Source organism: Pseudonaja textilis, chromosome 12 (genome assembly GCF_049901715.1).
Source record: "Pseudonaja textilis isolate UNSWEBS1 chromosome 12, rPseTex1.2, whole genome shotgun sequence".
Lineage (NCBI taxonomy): Eukaryota > Metazoa > Chordata > Lepidosauria > Squamata > Elapidae > Pseudonaja > Pseudonaja textilis.
The window spans coordinates 16,978,022-16,997,434 of record NC_142001.1 but is presented as its reverse complement, the minus strand read 5'-3'; the positions used below and the strand labels follow the sequence as shown (position 1 = coordinate 16,997,434).

General features: G+C 44.5%; 1 protein-coding gene across 3 annotated transcripts in view; it reads right to left on the bottom strand.

Moving 5' to 3' along the window:
- Positions 1-1,168: 1,168 nt before the first annotated feature.
- The window catches only part of KIAA1210 (KIAA1210 ortholog), a 35,705-nt gene continuing 17,460 nt past the window's right edge, over positions 1,169-19,413 (bottom strand). For 2 of the 3 annotated variants that reach the window (XM_087941107.1, XM_026702882.2), the window contains exons 4-12: positions 17,415-17,541; positions 15,319-15,465; positions 13,583-13,648; positions 12,802-13,002; positions 12,049-12,154; positions 8,658-10,238; positions 6,870-7,054; positions 4,687-4,771; positions 1,169-2,774 (exon numbers count right to left, since the gene is read on the bottom strand). In XM_087941107.1, the coding sequence (XP_087797233.1) occupies positions 2,608-2,774; positions 4,687-4,771; positions 6,870-7,054; positions 8,658-10,238; positions 12,049-12,154; positions 12,802-13,002; positions 13,583-13,648; positions 15,319-15,465; positions 17,415-17,541 (2,665 nt within the window). In that variant the 3' untranslated portion in view covers positions 1,169-2,607. The remainder of the gene's footprint in view (positions 2,775-4,686; positions 4,772-6,869; positions 7,055-8,657; positions 10,239-12,048; positions 12,155-12,801; positions 13,003-13,582; positions 13,649-15,318; positions 15,466-17,414; positions 17,542-19,413) is intronic. The other variant, XM_087941105.1, reaches the window with a different exon arrangement.

The window sequence follows — 19,413 nt, the reverse complement described above, 5'->3', positions numbered from 1 at the left end:
AAAGATACGTTGCACCACCAAAACCTACTTATGACCTGGTTTTGAAGTTACAACCACTGCAGTGCCCACCCAGGGATTATTCAGGGATGCAGAAGTGAGCCCACCCCTGCCTATCTCTCCTTCCCACCTCGCCTCGCCAGGTCCCTGCAGGGCCTTGGTTTTACTCAACTTGCAAATGGGCTTTTCTAATTTGCATAAAACCAACACAAACTGTGATGACCAAAGGGGCGTGGCACAAAGGCAACACAGTCAGATAATCAGTAAGAGTCCCTTTATTAGCTCCAACTTCGCCCCCAATGTCCTGTTACCTTCTGGGCTGGAGAAAAAAACTCCCTTTGGCTACAGAGAATCAAGTCCAAAACCTGGTCAACAAAAACTTTTAACTACATGTCCAAGGCAAGAGGAGGTAATTAGTCCGGCAGGGCAGGAGAAGGAATTCCAGATGTGAAGGAACAGCAGTAATTCAACACGGTTGGGAGGATGCCAGGAACACAGATAACCACAGTCAACAAAAGATACACTCATCCAGGAGGCACCATACTCAGCACGCATCTCTTTTAAACTCTCTTCCTAGGCGTGGCTAATGAAGGGAATCAGGGCCCTTCCCTCCCCCATAAGCCATGCAACTCACGTTGCTCCCTTCTCCGTTCCTCCCTGCATGCCCTTGGATGAAGACGGGGTGGGTCTGGGACTTCCTCTGAACTCCCTCTCCCTTGTTCTACCTCTTTCCTGCTCTGTAGCTTCTTGGAGCAGGATGTCTTGCAGGTTCCCAAAGTCTCATTTCTGGCAGAGTTTGGCGGAGAGAAAGACTTTTGCTGCTTTCCGTGTGTGCAGCCAAAAGCAGAAGAAAGAAAGAAGCAGCCCTGGTGGCCAGGCGAGTGGGGCCAGTTTCCCCCCTCCGCCCTTTTCCCCCCTCCCCTCACTACCTCGTGTTGTTCGTAAAAAGCGACACAAGCCTTGTGTTCCTGCGCAGCCTGGATTAATTGCTTTGGGGGTGACATTTCTGTGCGAGCCACCAAAATTTTCTCACAGACCATCAGTGGTCCTGGCCCACTGGTTGGCGACCACTGACCTATATCAAGGCCCAGGAGGCAACTGGAACATTTAAGAATAAAACAGACACAAAAAGAAAGACAAAAAGTTTGGAGATCCAAGAAAGACAAAAGACTTGTGAAAATTATCCAACAGCATCTACTTCCCATGTACTCTATTTCAAAGCTATTTATTGACATGTTTTTTAAAAAATCCCAACTGTAACAGACGAGAAAATTTTTTTAAAAAATGCATTGCTTTTCTGATCGCTTTTGCAGAGTGGAAGAGATTTCGCTCCAAGAGTTGGGAAGTTAGGGCAAGTGGTCAGCGTAGGATGGAAACAGGTTAATTCCAAGAGGGAAGAGTTAATTCCAGGACCGATTTCTTGATCTGGTAGCTATAAAAAATATCCATTTTGAATAAGAAAGTCTATTGATGTGGGCACAATAGCAGAGGTTCATATCTTCACCCTTGGAGAACTACAAGCCAGGATCCATATTTGTCAGGGTTTGGCAAGCCAACCAACTCTGGAAATTGAAGGCCACCCACCTTCAAGCGGTCAACTCAGAGAAGTCTTGGCTTAGATCTTTTACTAGGTCCCAACAGGCTGTAAGAAGTGCCAGCAGAAGCTTACTCTACCTTGGGCAAAAACACTGATCGGCGGAAGGAATTGAACCCAAGAGACAAACCTAGTTCATCTCAGCAGAAGTTTTGGTCCTCAAGGAGTCGGCTAGGCTTACCCACCTGGATTGTGGCCCCACGGAAAGGACCTTGGATGGTCAGTTTTGTGGTTCACCAGCTGCCGGTGCAGATGGCAGCGGAATTGGGACAGTAAGGAAGAAAGGGGACCAGTCTGGGGAGGACTCAGACGAGGGTCCTCCGTCCAATGCAGGGATGGGGCCAGGACCATCTGGGAGTGGGGTGCTGTCTTTGGAGCCTTCGGAATCTGGCAGCAGCGAGGCAGAGGACCCAGGGGAGCCTGTTCCCAGTGAGCTGTGCACAGAGCTGCTAGAAGGTGAGAGCAGCTGAAACAAAAGGGTCGACTCGGGAGTAAAGCTGGGAGGTGATTTCTCCTCTCATAAGGGATAAAAGTCAGACCTCAATGATGAACTCTTTGCAGGAAGCAAAGTCGTTCGTTAGATTCCGAGCCCTCCTTGAAGCTCTGTGTATTCCGGTCATTTTTTTTTTCTGATATTTCGGGTGGGTTCTGTTAGAATTACTTTGGAGACTTCTCTTTTTGGCAGCATTCCCCAGCACTGAAAAGCGTGTGCTTATCTTGGGGAACTATTTAAGATTAATTCTGGCTGGGAATTAAAGTAATTCCCAGGGTTGCATTAAAGTAGGTTTTGCTTTTCAAACAAGTAGGTGTTCCAGCACGTTTGACGAAGCCTGGGTCAGAACAGTCGGGCCAAGCAGAAATGCCTCCTTTTAAGTGAAAACGTGACCTTGTTTCCTCCTGGACCAATTCCTTCCCCTTCTCAAGACGTCTACAAAGATGTCCACGCCGTCACCTCTCAGCTATTAATACCGCTACTGGCAGGAGGTTGTGAGAAGATGTGTGTGTTTTTCGTTGGCTTATTGTACAACTTGAGGCATTTCGCTCCACGCTTTGGCCTTCTTCTTCGCCAGAGAGAGCCATGGAGGTTCGGTGGAGCTGCAGGAAGCCACGGGAAGGATTGGTGGTAACCTGGTGTCCTTTTCCACCCGAGGACCTTCCTGGGGGAGGATCCTGGCACGTCCTTCTGAAAAACAATGTGGGACATCAAGAACACCTGAAGACTCTGGATACTTAAGTAGAACCACATCACATCATAGGAGCCGCTGTGGCACAGTGGTTAGAGTGCAGTATTTCAAGCTACTTCTGCACCCAGCTGCCTACAATTTGGCAGTTCAAATCCCACCAGGCTCCAGGTTGACTCAGCCTTCCATCCTTCCGAGGTAGGTAAAATAAGGATCCAAATTGTTGGGGGCAAAAGGCTGACTCTCACTGTCAGAAAATTTCCCATTTATTTCTAGGTTGAATGCCTCCTTGATCAGCTTCCATCCATTGTTCCTTGTCTGGCCTTCGGGTGCCTTGCAAAATAGCTTGACCCCTTCCTCCTCTTTGTGGCAGCTCCTCAAATATTGGAAGACTGCTCTCCTGTCTCCCTTGGTCCTTCTCTTCCCTAGACTAGCCAGGCCCAGTTCCTGCAACCGTTCTACATATGTTTTAGCCTCCAGTCTCCGAATCATGCTCTTCTCTACACTCTTTCTAGAGTCTCAACAACATCTTGTTTTATCATGTGGTGACCAAAACTGGATGCAGCCTTCTAGGTGTGATCTTAGAGCATTTAGGCTCTTCCTAAGAAATTGTGTTTTGGGGAAATTGACATCACACCGAAAAACATTGCAATATTCGTGGTATGATCTATTTGGCCAGCAATAGGATTTGAAGGGAAACGAATCCTGTTTCCTATTCCTATTCTTAGCATTGTAGGGAGCGAAGACAGCTGTGCTAATGTCTTGCAAGGGGTCGAGATGGGCCTCTTTATCTGGTGCGAGACAGCTGTTCTTCTGAAAAAAAAAAGTAAAAATAAAGGAAAGGAACAGGAAGTGGGCTTGAGCATGCAATATGAACATTTCGTTGACCTTCCGGAATTCTGAATTAGATCAACAAAAGCAGCTATTTATATTGTCCAAGAAAGACAAGATCAATGCTGACTTCCAACAACGTGAAATTCAATGGTGAACAAAAGTAAGGATTTACACTGGGGCAAGAAAAACCAAATGCACAGGTATAGTAGTATATAGGTGGTACCTGGCTCAATAGCAGGGATTGCGAGAGGGGTCTTGGGAGTCGTAGTGGACAATGAATACCGCAACCCGCTTTGGTCACCCTAGTACAAAAAGGTTGTTGAGACTTTGGAAAAAGTTCAGAGAAGACCAATTAAAGTGATTGAAGGTCTGGGAACTAAACCATATGAAGAACGGCTGCAGGATTTGGGCTTGGCTAGTCTAAAGAAAAGAAGAATTAGGGGTGACATGATGGCAATATTTCAGTATTTGAGGGGCTGCCTCAAAGAAGAGGCGGGTCAAATTATTCTCCAAAACACCAGAAGGCAGGACAAAAAAACAATGGATGGAAACTAATCAAAGAGAGAAGCAACCTAGAAACTTCCTAACAGGGAAGACAATTAGCCAGAGGAACAGTGGCCACTCCATCACTGGAGGTTTTTAAGAAGAGAATGGACAGCAACTTATCTGAAATGGTGTAGGTTCTCCTGCTTGACCAGGGGGCTGGACTAGAAGACCTCCAAGGTCCCTTCGTGCTCTATTCTAATTCTAACAATCACTTAAATATGAGCCAGCAGTGTGTGGCAGCTGCCAAAAAAAGAAAACGCAGTTCTAGGCTCTGTTAACAGAAGGATAGAATCAAGATCATGTGAAGTGTTAATACCACTTTATAAGGCCTTGATCAGGCCACACTTGGAATCCTGCATCCAGCTTTGGTCACCCTGATGCTGAGACTCTGGAGGGCTGATTTCTGGGAGTTGAAATCCACAAGCTGTAGAGCGTATAAGTTTGGATACCCCTGGCTTAGGGTCTTTCGCTTGAGCAGGGGGCTGGACTGGTAGATCTCTAAGGTCCCTCCCAATTATGTTATTCCATTATTACCTCTGGAAGGCAATGGCGCTGACTTCAATGGTACTTTGCTCTCCAACAGACGTACATTTTGGTTTGGGCCAGTTTTCTGTCCTTGCTGTAAAGTTAAAAAAGAAAAAGAAAATTTCATACTTTTTAAAAAAAATAAATAAAAAAAACATGACATTTTTAAAAGTTAAAAAAACATGACATGTAAAATTAAAAAGATTTTTCAGGAGGATATGGGAGTTTTTTCTGAAGGCTCGCGCCAACAAGATAGATCCACCCTTTATGTAAGGCAGCTTGCAATAGAGGTAGTCCTTGGCTTACGACCACAACTGATCCAACATTTCCATTGCTAAGCGAGACAGTTATAAGAAAATTTTGTCTCATTTTATGACCTTTCTTGCCACAGTGGTTCAGTGAATCCTCACAGCTGTTAAGTTGGTCACATGGTTGTTAAGTGAATCTGGCTTTCCCCCTTGACTTTGTTTGTCCGACAGTCGCAAAAAGGGAACATGTGAGCCTGGGACTCTGCAACCGTCATAAATACGAGTCAGTTGCCAAGCATCCAAATTTTGCTCGAGTGACCACGGGTGTCAAACCCTAAATTCTATATCTGCACACAATTTGTTTTTGCTTTATATAGGTCACCTTCAAGAAGTGAGGGGAGCCGAATGTCAACTCAAAAAACATTCCTATGCCTGTTTTAGTAGTTGCCATAAAAAGGGGGAGGGAGGAAGGAAATCTGGAAGAGCAGTTGAAAGCGAAAGTACATTCCAACTCTTATCTTTGAAAGATTGTAACTAAAATACCAGAGTTTTTGCCCGCGAATATATTAATTGGAGAATGGGATTGATGACACCCAGCCCGTGAATGTGCTCAATTGGAGAACCTGATTTATGAGACACCCAGGGGTGAAGGGGGGGAAATGTCACAGGTGACTAAATTTCACATGCCAGAGTCGGCTTCATACAGGGCAGTGCCAGTATGTCGCCTCTAATGAATCCTTTGAAGCTTTTTGAAGTTTGGCTCGAGAATCATGATTTCATTAGAGTGATTTCTGGAATCCTAACAGGGGGATCACGTAAGCCTGGGAAACTGCAACTGTCATAAATACAAGTCGGTTGTCGAGCATCCAAATTTTGCTCAAGTGACCATGGGGATGCTGGTCATATGGAGGAGCGGGATGCCACCGGTTTGCACCGGTTCGAGCGAACTAGATGTTAATTTTACATCTGGTTCGGCGAACCGGTAGTTCCGGTGACTGGCTGGCCCCACCCACCCCACCCCACCCTCCCTCTCAGGAGTCCCCACATGGCCCATTTTGGATCACAGTTAAGTGCAGGGTCCGTGCAGAGGCTCAAGGAAGACGAAAAACGGGCCGCCTGGAAGTTGTGGAAGGCCAGAAACTGGCCCATTTCTGACCTCCAGAGAGCCTCCGGAGTCCAGGGAGGCTGTTTTTGCCCTCCTGGAGGCTTGAGGAAAGCCTCTGGAGCCCGGGGAGGCTGAAAATCCCCCCCGTGGGCCCATTTTCTCTCCCAGGTGGTGCAGGAAGCTGAGTAGGCCATGCCCACACAGCAACCAGGCAGAGAACCGGTTGCTAAATTATTTGAAGCCCACCCCTGGCCGTATGTGTGAAAAACGATCCTAAGTTGCTCTTTTCAGTGTCCACTAAAAAGACACCCCTTTGGTCTTTTTAGCTGCCAGAAAAAGGGAGGGGGGAAAAACAGTGCATTCCTTAAGTGCCTAGATAATCGCTTTGGCAGCCTAAAGTTGTTGACGCGCAAGACTACTACTGGGGAGCACGATTGATGACTCTTGGCTATGGATGTGTCCCATTGGAGAATATACATCCAGGTGGGGTGGCGGGAAGACCGGAGTCAAGGGAGAAATGAATGTTGAATTTTAGTATCGGCTGCATCCATCTAACACCAACATGGCCACTTCTAATAAGTCCATTTTATTGTCTCTGAGAGATGCGGCTAGAGACTTATGATTTGAATGGGGGTGGATTTGTTGGAGTCCTGACAGCCAGCCGATACTAAAATACATCATTCATTTCCCTCTTGAGTCCTGACATTCAGTCCCACAGTAACTTCAAACGGTCACTAAGCGAACAATTGTAAGTGGAGGACTCCATCATTCCTGTGGCATTCCACACACCAACAGATTCACACTTCTGTTACTCCAACGTTTGTGTGGTCCTCCCGTACCTTTTCTGGGTGAGAGGCGCTTATAACCTTGGCGCCCTCTTTTCCCGTTTTGGCTGTCACTTCCTCCCTCTTTTTCCGTCCCTTGGCAGCTGTGTCGTTCTGGGATCCTTGCTGCTTCGGCTTTGCCACGGAGAGCCACGTCGGATGAACGGAGGCGCTTCCCGAAACCACGGCAGGGATTTGTTCTAGAAGAAAAAGAGTTGAAAACACAGCTCCGCCTTCCAGGATTTGTCTTCTCCGCTGGGACCCACCTGCGCCCTACTCGAAGCCTGACTCTTCCCCTTCGAGGGAGAATCTACCTGCGGCAGGTGGAACAGGCTCCCCTGGTAGGTACAGCAAAAGCGCAGCTCTTGATGCCTACGATTATAAGTCAAACCACCCTCCGTTCTTTTCTTGACTTTGAAAGAAAAACACCGCAGGGATCTAGTCTCCAAAGCCACCAGAAGGCAGGACAAGAAATGATGGAGGGAAACTCAACAAGGAGAGAAAAAACCTAGAACTATGGAGAAATTTCCTGACAGTGAGAATAACAAACCCATGGAAATGGCTTGCCTTCAGAAATTGTAGGTGCTCCACAGTGGTGGGATTCAAATTTTTTTTTTACTACCGGTTCTGTGCGCGTGGCTTGGTGGGCATGTCAGGGGAAGGATACCGCCAAATCCCATTCCTTCCCCATCCCACTAACCTGCTTTCCAGCTCCATTCTCCTGTGCAGGGCAACCAAAGAAGAACCAGCCGATCAGCTGGGACTCGGGAGGCAGAGAATAGATGGGGTTGGTGGGGCCAGTCAGAGGTGGACTTTGCCGGTTCAATGAACTACTCCAAATTTCCGCTATCGCTTCTCCAGAACTAGTCAGAACTTGCTGAAAACCACCTCTATTTGGTGGGCGTGGCTTGGTGGGCGTGGCCGGGGAAGGATACTGCAAAATCCCCATTCCCTTTCCCCCCCCCACTAACCTGCTTTCCAGCTCCATTCTCCTCTTGCAGGGCAGCAAAAGGAGACCCAGCCGATCAGATGGGACTCGGGAGGGGGAGAATAGATGGGGGCGGGGCCAGTCAGAGGTGGCATTTGCTGGATCTCTGAACGACTCAAAATTTCCACTACTGGTTGTCCAGAACTGGTCAGAATCGGACGAATACCACCTCTGGTGCTCCATCACTGGAGGTTTTTAAGAAGAGACTGGTCAGCCATTTGTCCAAAATGGCATCATCTCCTGCTCGAACGGGGGGGTTAGACTAGAAGACCTCCAAGGTTAACCCTGTTATTCTATTAAAATTGTGGAGAGATTGACTTTGTTTAGCATGGCAAGCAACCTGATGTAGGGGAAGGAATCAAGAGAGGAAGTAGCCTGGGATCATTGCGTTCCCACAACCGGTCCAAGTTCAACCCTCTCAACTTCTGTTGACTCTTATCCAGCACCAGCTTAGTGCTGACCACAAGTTGACTAGATTCTTGTGTAGAGGCGTGAGCAATAAATCACTTCAACTGGAATTAATGTGAGGCGCTGATTTTTCATGCCTGAGGCCTTCTGCAAAATGGAGACCTTGGGGTATGCTCTGTTACTACAACACCCATCGATTTCCCACTGTACAGCAACTAGAAAAGATTCCCCTTCACCCAAAGAAAATGTGAGGAAAGGAAAAACTGGATCAGATTTGCACAATTCTGATACTACAGCTGTTATAATGGAAGTTGCATGGCTTAACAATGACCTCTGTGGCATTCATTGGTGACTTCATTTGGTCTACCTTGTTGGCCAACGTCCTCCCATCTCAACAAGAGAAATACCTGAAGGTTTGCTTGCTTGTGGCTTGATGCCTTCTTCTCCAGCTTTGGTCTTCTGCAGCTTGGTGCCTTCTTCTCCAGCTTTGGTCTTCTGCAGTTTGGTGCCTTCTTCTCCAGCTTTGGTCTTCTTCAGCTTGGTGCCTTCTTCTCCAGCTTTGGTCTTCTGCAGATTTTTCTCTTGGATGCCGGAGTTTGCAACCAAACCCTTAACACCCGTGGCAAGATTGTGAAGGTTGGCTCCAGAATTTGGTGCCTTGGCTTCAATTTTTACAGAGGATGGTGAAGGAACTGCCAGTGGCATCAGCTTGGGCGGGTCCCAGTGATGTTCTGTTTGGTACTTTAGCAAAGAAGAAGTTCTCCTTAGTTTCACTCCAAAGGGACTTTCACAGTTTTGGACTTCCTCACTGGAAGAATTCAAGTTGACCCCCGTGTTTCTATTAGCCCTGTCAGATCTTTCAGGAGTGTTTAATATTTGTGACCCTGCATCTAGCAGAGACACTCCTTCAAACAGCTCTGGTTTGACAGGAGATGTTGGAGAATTTCGAGGGCAGGAATTGTCGACGGAGCTTGAACCTCCTGAGAGAGACCTCTGCCAGGCCGGAGCGATGGTGAATCTCACGGGCTTCACAGGAGAAGGCTTTGTCTGGGTCTGGATCATCTCTGTAGCTTTGCTTTCTTCCTCAACGATGATGTTTCCCAGTGGAACTCCAGGAAGGCGAGTTTTGGAAGCAACCTCGGTCGATCCCACAACGGATGATCTTCCAGAAGAAAGACTCCCCAACTCTTGAACGATGCTGTCTGCAGGTAGAAAGCATGGTTTCTTCCCCGCTGCATTCAGAAGCACAGGTCTATCAGGATCAACCTCCAACGTAGACATTGTGCCCTGCAAAGAATCCATTGGCTTCCCAGGGCCTTCAGAAGGCTGAAGTTCCATATCTGAAGGCCTTCTTCCATCTTCATTGACAGCATGCCTGTTCTTCTTCGTTAAGTCCTTTGGGGCATCTGAGGAAGTCTTCAGAGCAGACGAAGAAAGCTGTGGAACGCACAGCACAGGATCCACCTCCAGGGAAGGAGAAGCTTCTCCGCAGACAGCTGTATCACATGCTCTGTGTCGGTTCCTGGCAGGTTTAGAAACATTTGCTCGGACCTCCATTCGTTGTGAGCGAGCTATCTGGATATCTTCTGCTCCAAGTTCTTTCCCTGCCTTACTGTTTGGCAAAGGAGAAGGTGATGCACTATGGTGTCCAACGGCTTTGGTCTTCAAGTGGAAAGTTTCGGAGGTCTCCGTGACTTCTGGACCACTCTGTGTTTTCTGATCCCAAGTTCCTTTCTTCTCCTTCTTGTCCGTATTCTCTCCTTCTCCATCTTTGATGAGAGAGGATGGTACATTTGGAGAGGGCTCAGTGGAACTCAACTGGAGCTGAGTCTCCAGCAAGTTTTGGGCATCTGATATCAAGGCAGATGTTCCTTCTCCCTGGAGGCCAGTGCTGCAAGAAGAAGGCAATGCTTCAGAGGTTCTGGTCACAGCTGATGCATGGTCAGTCCCATCTTCATTGACATTTACCCCACGGTGGCTCAACAAGCCTAGATGAGAAAAATGAAGAGAAAAGAAAGTCAAAGGGTTTCCAAAAATTTACAAAACTGCATCTCATTTCTTTTGGCCATGTCATGCAGGGGAATTAATTGGAGAAAGCAATTATGTTGGGAAGAGGTAGCAGGAGAAAGAAACCAGATTGCCAAAATGGCTGGACACCCTTAAAGCTGATACCAACCGGAGTGTCAGGATTCCAGCAGTTGCTCCCAATTAAATCATGAATCTCGAGCCAAACTTCCAAAACTTCTAAAGGATTTATTGGGAGTTAATATGTCCGGCACTGTCTGGGTGTAGCCGACTTTGAGGCACATCATTCATTGTCAGCCTTGATCCTGGTTTTCCCCCACCCCCCTGGGAGTATCATAATTCACATTCTCCAATGGGACACATCCATAGCCAAGAGTCATCAATCATGTTCTCCAGTTAGAATTTTGTGTGGCAAAAATTTCAGTCACCTGGTTACTATCTTTGAAAAACTATTTATGGAATGCGCTTTCTGTTTCCAAGCTGCCGCACTGCTCTTTCAAACCTCTTTCCCCCTCCTGCCTTTCTGTTGGCAACTCTAAAAAGACCATAGCAATATTTTATGACACAGAGCATGGAATGACTCAAAGAAGCAGGGAAAGATCAGAAGATGTGGAGAGGCCAGACACATGGAATCACCAAGAGTCAGGAGAGCCTGAATGGGTAACGTCGTCAGCATTGTCGCTTCCATCACCATCAGCACTATTACCATCATTGTCATCTTCAACATCATCATCATCACAATCATCACCATCACCTTTATTGTCACCATCTCATTAGCATCTTCATCTTCAACATTTTCATCATCAACATCTTCATCAACATCGTCATCATAATTTTCATCACCATCATCTTCATCATCAATATCTTTATCAACATCATCATCATCATCCTCAGCAGCAGCAGCAACATCACAATCATCCTCAACATCATCTTCATCATCACCACCATCTTCATCACAATCGCCACCATCATCAGTATCACAATCATCATCTTCTTCTTCATTGTCACCATCACATCATCTTCATTAACATCTTCATCACCATCATCATAATTTTCATCATCACCATCACCATCTTCATCATCATTAACATCTTCATCTTCAACATCATCATCACCAAAATCATCATCATCATCACCACCCTCTTCACCACACCACCACTATCATCATCATCATAATCAACTTCATCATCATCACTGTCACAACTATCATCTTCTTCTTCATTGTCACCATCTCATCATTTTCATCATTAACATCTTCATCAACATCATCATAATTTTCATCATCAACATCATCTTCATCATCATTAACATCTTCATCTTCAACATCATCATCACCAAAATCATCATCTTCATCATCACCACCCTCTTCACCACACCACCACTATCATCATCATCATCATCAACTTCATCATCATCACTGTCACAACTATCATCTTCTTCTTCGTTGTCACCATCTCATCACCATCACTACCATTTTCATCAACAACAACATCATCATTATCATCATCATCATCATCTTCCACCCTTCAAATCTCAATACAAGAAAGCTCTCTGTTGCCTCCAGAAATATGTATCCCATGCTGGGTATAGGAGATGACCAAGCTGAACATGAGGTTGGGGTCAAATGCATCATCAGCCTGGAGTCTCTATGGCCCCAAAAGAGGCCTAAGTCCTGTCCTCCCCCTGGCAACTCCATTGACTCTTATCTGGGGCCAATTCTCACCAAACTCTCTCCTGGATCCTGGTTTCCTGCCCTGACACCATTGGCCTTACCTTCCCAACTTTTCTTCTGACCAGCAGTTTCATCGAGGATTTTCAAGGGGCTCCTTTTCTCTTCCCCTGGCTCCAAAAGTAGCTGCTCCTCCAATATCTGCTCCACCTGATGTGACAGAGGTGACCTGTTTAGTGGCCGGTACAACTTAACCCACCATAATTCCAACCTCAATTATGTTCATAAGTCAAAGACCAATCCAGTTGCGATTTCCAAGGAGAAACAAAAGTAATTGTGTGGGGTTTTTTTTCTTCTTTGATCAAAACAGACAAGTTAACCATCTTTACTAACTCCATCCACTTTTGCAGTCATTCAACCGTGGCGGGGATCAAAACATCTTTCCATTTTGGGGCATAAAGTGGTCTCGTGACCATCACTAATTAAACCTCTAACTCTCTCTCTTTCTTTTTCCCTGAAGGATCTTGTCCTTAGTGGTGCTTTTCAAATTTTTTACCACTGGTTCTGTGGATGCGGCTTGGCGGGCGGGCTTTGCAGTTGCACAGAGAATTTGCTACTAACCTTCTCCTGCAATCCTGCGCTCCCCCTGTGTCTTAAACAGCCAAGGCACTGCAATCCGCTGTGCTGCGCGAAGCAATGAGGTTGAAAACCAGGAAATAAAGGCAGGTGGGAGGGGCCAGCAGCTGATTGTCAGAGCAAACTGATTCACTCATAGCTGATCGTCGGAGCTATCAGCTCGGCCGAATTAGTCTAAACCGGTAGAATGCCACCGCTGCTTGTCCCAAACAGCTACTCACAGGAGAAGGGTGAGTCTTCTTCGCGAACCCCTTCTGCTTCCGTGGGTTCATTGCAATCCTGTGCCTGGCCGCCGAGGTGTCCAGGCAGGCCTGGGGAGAAGCCGGGGTGTCGAAATCAACCGGAATCCCATGGCCGAAGGGCGAGAGGGGACTCACCGGAGAAAAGGAGCCACGATGCTTAGAAGGAGACCCCAAAGTGACCTACAAAAGAAGACATGACAACGTACTTCAGCTCTCATCTACGTTCTACATGCCATACTTTTAAACTTTTAATATATGTTTTTCGTTAGCCTCTTTCTTCCATTTCTTTCTTCAATGTACATCATGACCGTGAAAATAAACACAAACACACGTCCTTCACATTCTATACATTGAACCGAAAACCCGCAACGCTGCACCAACACTGCACTATACAGTAGAATTCAAAAGAGCTGCTGCCCTGGGATAGAAGCTATTTTTCAGCCTATTTGTGCTTGTTTTTAATATTCTGTACCGTCTGCCAGATGGTAATAGTTAAAAAAAAAAAAAAGGGTGCCCAGAATGAGATGGATTCCATTTTAATTCCGTTTTAAATCTCTTTTATCAAATTTCAGTAAGAATTTGTCTCTGGAACTCTGCACTTTGCTATGGCCCAAGGGCTAATCTGTCAATTAATCAATAAAACTTAACTGTAGCAAGAAAGATCATAAAACAAAGCAAAACTCACTTTAGCAACATAAATCCTAGGCTCAATTCATGTCATACGCGGAAGAATACCTGTATGTACCTGACTGATATTTACCTGATTGTCTTCGCCGTCTGCCTCATCTGAACTCAAAGAGTTGCAGAGCTGGATAGGGTTGGAAGGCTGCAAGGTAGGAGAGAGAGCGAGAAAATTAAGGCAAATAAGAAAGAGGATTTTGGAGAACCTACCAAATGGCATATATTCTGACCCCATAAAGCTCATTCAACATTAGGCTACTCAATTCCACCCTATCCAAAACTAACAAAGGGAGAAAGAAACACGATTTTTTTCTCCTACTTCCTAAGCACTTGGCTTGGAAAGAGCTACAGGAATAATAATTTTTTCATTATTTTATTTCTTGGCTTGGAGGTCTTTTACCACAAAAAGAAGGAAATCACTCAGACAGCAAATGAACCATCCAAGACTATCCAAATAATGATTAAAGAAAGATGACTGAAGGGAAAATAAATAAATAAACCTAACGAGTATTTTGCTTGTCTGCCAAAAAGTAGGCTGATCCCATGAGACAATCCTTTAAGCTTTCATTAAAATGGAGGAAAAAAACAACCTCGTAATAATCTTACTTTCTAATTCCTACTGATTCCTTCTCTATACACAGGAGGCTAAAACATACGATGAACGGTTGCAGGAACTGGGCCTGGCTAGTCTAGGAAAGAGAAGGACCAGGGGAGAGAGGAGAGCGGTCTCCCAATATTTGAGGGGCTGCCACAGAGAGGAGGAGAAGGGGTCAAGCTATTTTCCAAGGCACCTGAAGGCCAAACAAGGAATAATGTATGGAAACTGATCAAGGAGAGATTCAACCTGGAAATAAGGAGGAATTTTCTGACGGTGAGAGCTATCAACCCATGAAAAAAAAGTTGCCTTTGGAAATTGTGGGAGCTTCATCACTGGAAGTTTTCAGGAGGAAACTGGACTGCCACTTGTCAGAAATAGTGTAGGATCTCCTGCTTGGGTGGGGAAGGGTTGGACTAGATGACCTACAAGATCCCTTCCAACTCTGTTAATCTGTATATTTTCCACAATTGATGGCAAGGACACATCTCTAAATAACCACAAATTCTGTACCTGGATTTTCTGGCCAAGAACGGTGAATATTGCTTGAAACAGAACCTTAAATCCAAGCGATCTCTGCTCAAAAGAAACTTGATGGATGTGGCTTTATGGGTCAATATAAAGAGAGGCAATGCAGGACAAAATTAATTCTGGTGGAGATATAACTGTATTTGCTGCGAGTTGTGAACTACATACACAAAATGTATTACGGGCCATTCTTGAGTTACAACCATGATGGATGCCTACGATTATGGTCCTAAGTCATATTGGTTAAAAAAAACTTGATCGGTCCACATGACAAAACCTGATTTTACATTTTTTTGTGGGGGGTCGTTAAGTAAACATGGCAGTCATTAAGTGAACCATAACTGTCCGGGGGGGGGGAAGCATTTAAATTTCAGATCTGGGCCACGTGTCCCCCTTTTCAGGTTGGTCATAACTTTGAATTTTATTTATTTATTTCATTTATTTATTTGTCAATCTCTTACAAGATAATAGGTATAAGTATAAACATGAGTAAGAAGACAGGGAATAGGTACGAATAAATGGAGACAATAGGACAGGGACAGTAGGTACAATGGTGCATTTCTGCAATCGAGTTTGAAGCGGTTTACATTGAGTTTGAGTCACTACACAACGGTTGCAATTTGAGGACTAGCTGTATTTTAGCAGAGGTGTTCTCTGTGACCTCTCGGCTAAGAAATTTCACCAGATCATACCTGAGTTGCAGAAGATGCCAAAACATCGTGGATGGTGGAGATGTCTAGCAGGCTTCTGGGCAAGCCATCATCATCTGAAACAGTGTTTAGATCATCCATCCTTTCGCAGGTGCAAATTACAGGTGGAGACTCGAGGCAGAGATTTTGCTACAACAGGAAATGTAGAAGGTGGATTTTTTTTTTTTTAATGACAACAAAAGAAGAGGATTTAAAGAAAAACCCCTCTTGTTTCTATTGTTTATGGATGAATTGGGCTGAAGGAGTCAAATATCAAGCCAAATGTCAAGATTGCTAGCTTTGGGAGAAAATTATTCCTGGAAATACAGCTTCCTTAGCCAGATCAGTTGGGCTTTTTATTACAATCAGCCTGTTGTTGAAAATAGCATTGGAACGTTTAACTCATATCGTTTGGGCTTGTCCTACAGCTAGGGCTAAATTCAAGAATTGTAATCCTCGACGTAACCTAATCCTCTCTCTGGGCTGCCACAGAGAGGCAGGGGTCAAGCTATTTTCCAAGGCACCTGAAGGCCAGACAAGGAAGAATGGATGGAAACTGAACTAGGAGAGATTCAATCTAGAAATAAAGGAGAAACTTTCTGACAGTGAGAATAATCAACCCATGGAACAGAAGTTGCCTTCAGAAATGGTGGGAGCTTCATCACTGGAGGCTTTCAAGAAGAGATTGGACTGCCATTTGTCAGAAATGGTTTAAGGTCTCCCACTTGGGCGGGGGGTTGGACTAGATGATCTATAAGGTCCCTTCCAACTCTGATTATCTGTTATATGTTATGACCGCAATTGAACTCAAAATGACTGCTGCTAAGTGAGACATTTATGAAATAGTTTTGCCCTGTTTTATGAGCTTTCTTGCCACAGTTGTTAAGCGAATCGTTGCGGTTGTTAAATTAGCCACATGGTTCTTAAGTGAATCTGGCTTCCCCATGGATTTGGGCTTGTCAGAAGGTTGCCAAAGGAGATCATATGACCACTGGAACTGTCATAAATACGGGTCAGTGGCCAAGCGGCTGAATTTTGATCAAGTGACCATAGGAAGGTTGCAATTGTTTTAAATGTGAAAAGCGGTCATAAGTCCCTTTTTCTCAGTGCGGACCAACTTTAGATGGTCGATAAACAGATTGCTGTTAGTCAAAGCCCACCTGTACAGCTTCCTTAGCCAGGTTTACCTCGTATTACAATCACCTTCTGGTTGGAAACAGCAGTTCCAAAATTGAAACCTTGAACTCATATAGTTTGGGCTTGTCTTACTGCCAGACCTAAGGCTGAAATTCAAGAATTGTGTAAGTTTAGAGCCGTCGCTTCTCTTTATGGAGGCTGTCATGCCCCTGTCAGAGTGTGGAGCCAAGGAGGAAGACGGACAACTGACAGGGAGTAGGAGTGTGGCTCCGTTGGCTGTAGAGGAAAATGAGGAAGGGCAAAGTCTGCCTGGGCAAAGCAGGGGAGAGGTAGAACAAGGGAGAGGAAGTTCAGAGGAAGACCAAGGCCCATCCTCTCTTCATCCTTGGTCAGGCAGGGAGGAACGGAGAAGGGAGCAATGTGGGTTGCGTGGCTTACAAGGGAGGAAACGGCCCTGATTCCCTTCATTAATCATAGCTGGGAAGAGAGTTTAAAAGAGACGCAAGCTGAGAGAGGCAGCTGCTGGGAACAAACGTGAGTTTATCCCATGTTGACTTTGCTTATCTGGGTTCCTGGCATCCTCCCAACTGGTTCGAATTACTGCTGTGCCTTCACATCTGGAATTCCTTCTCTTGCCCTGCTGGACTAATTACCTCATTTTGCCTTGATTGGACTTATAGTTACAGTTTTTGTTGACCACGTTTTGGACTTGATTCTCTGCAGCCAAAGGCTGTTCCTGGGAGAGTTTTTCTCCAGCTTAGAAGGTAACCTGGACATTGGGGGCAAAGTTGGAGCTAATAAAGGGACTCCTACTGATTATCTGACTGTGTTGCCTTTGTGCCACGCTCCTTTGGGTCATCACAGAGGGATACGCTCATGTGGGTTTTTTGAGGCTTATGTTTAGGCCCAAATGGTTTCCTGCACAAGAGGGATTAGGATTCCCAAGAAATCAACCCTCTCACCTCGAAATTCTTCACCTTCCCAGGGAAATTCTCCTGCAAGGATGCATCTCCAACCACGTCACACAACACTTCGAAAGGGAACTTGTCGTCCTGCAGTAAAGTGTGGTTCCTCGTGCCTCCATTGAACCTGAAAGTTAAAATAAATCTATTTGAGCTTTTCAAAGGTTGCCACCCGCTAGAAAGGAGAAAGCAAATGTTAAGACTGTTTTTTTTTTTTGCTGCGGTCTTTAAGTGAATCACACGGTTCTTAAGTGAATCTGGCTTTTCCCTGTGCGTGTCGGAAGTCGGCAGGTTGCAAAAGACACACCTGGGGATTGTATGAGTTAAGAACTCTGCAACCACCAGAAACACATTCCAGGTGCCACACCTGAATCACAGTGACATGTACAGTGACGGTCATAAGTAGAAGAACCATCCATAGGTCATTTTTTCCACGACTTCGTGGAAAATAGCTTCAAAAGCTTGCTAAATATGGCCGTAAATTGAAGATTGCTACAGCCAACTAGGAGCAAAGATGTTGGCTTGCCTACGTGTAGGACTTACTTTTCTCTACATTGAATCGCGGCATTCCGCGCAGTCACATGATCAAAATTCAGAGGCTTGGCAACTGGCGGGTTCTTACGACGGTTGCCTGCATCGCGGGGTTCACATGAGCCCATTTGGCCACAAACAAAGTCAATGGGGAAGCCAAGGTTCCGTTAACAACTGTTGTTACCATCTGACAGAGATCGAAGGGATGGCTTCGTTGGCTTGAGACGGAAATGGGGAGGAGCGGGCCCAGTTAGGCCAGGGGCCTTTTAGGATTGGGATGGCTTGTAGGCAGGGAGGAAGGGGGCAGGACGACTGAGGGAGGGCAAGCAATGGACATAAGGAGAGACGGAGCTCAGGCAATGTGCAAGGACCGCCCCCTCCTGATCCCTGAGCATGGAGAGTAGAGAGAAGGTGGGAACAGTGCAGGCTGACCCGACTACTAGGGAGGAAAGCGCCCCACCCCTCTCCACAAGGCACACCTGGGGACTGAGACTTAAGGAGATGCCGTCGGGAGGGGCGTTTGTGAGGAATAAATGCTGAATTCCTGGAGAGTTGCGTGCTGACGTTTGAACTTCCCTGGATTCTTTGCATTCTTTCTGGATGTCTTGCTTTGCAACCAAGCGTTGTGCTGCACTATTTGCAGGCAGAGGATGCTTGAGGGGTGTGTGTGTGTGTGTGATCACTTTCCTCTGGGCCTTGCCAGGAACTTGGGAGCATATATTAAATTAAACATACTAAATTATATATTATGTATATTAAATTAAATTAAATATATATTATATAGTATATATTAAATTATAAGACCCGGTAACTTTTTTGGTGGCGAAAAATTATATTACATTATTATATATTATCTATTATATTATCTATTGTATTATATATAATATACATAATATATTAAATTATATATAATATATATTAAATAAAATTAAATATAAATTGTATCGTATGTATTAAATTATAAGACCCGGTAACATTTTTGGTGGCAAAAAAAAATATTATTATATATTATCTATTACATTATATATTGTATTATATATAATATATTATACATAATATATTAAATTATATATAATATATATTAAATAAAATTAAATATATATTGTATCGTATGTATTAAATTATAAGACCTGATAACATTTTTGGTGGCAAAAAAAAATATTATTATATATTATCTATTATATTATCTATTGTATTATATATAATATATTATATATAATATATTAAATTATATATAATATATATTAAATTAAATATATATTGTATCGTATATATTAAATTATAAGACCCGGTAACTTTTTGGTGGCGAAAAATTATATTATTATATATTATCTATTATATTATCTATTGTATTATATATAATATATTATACATACTATATTAAATTATATATAATATATATTAAATAAAATAAAATATATATTGTATCGTATATATTAAATTATAAGACCCGGTAACTTTTTTGGTG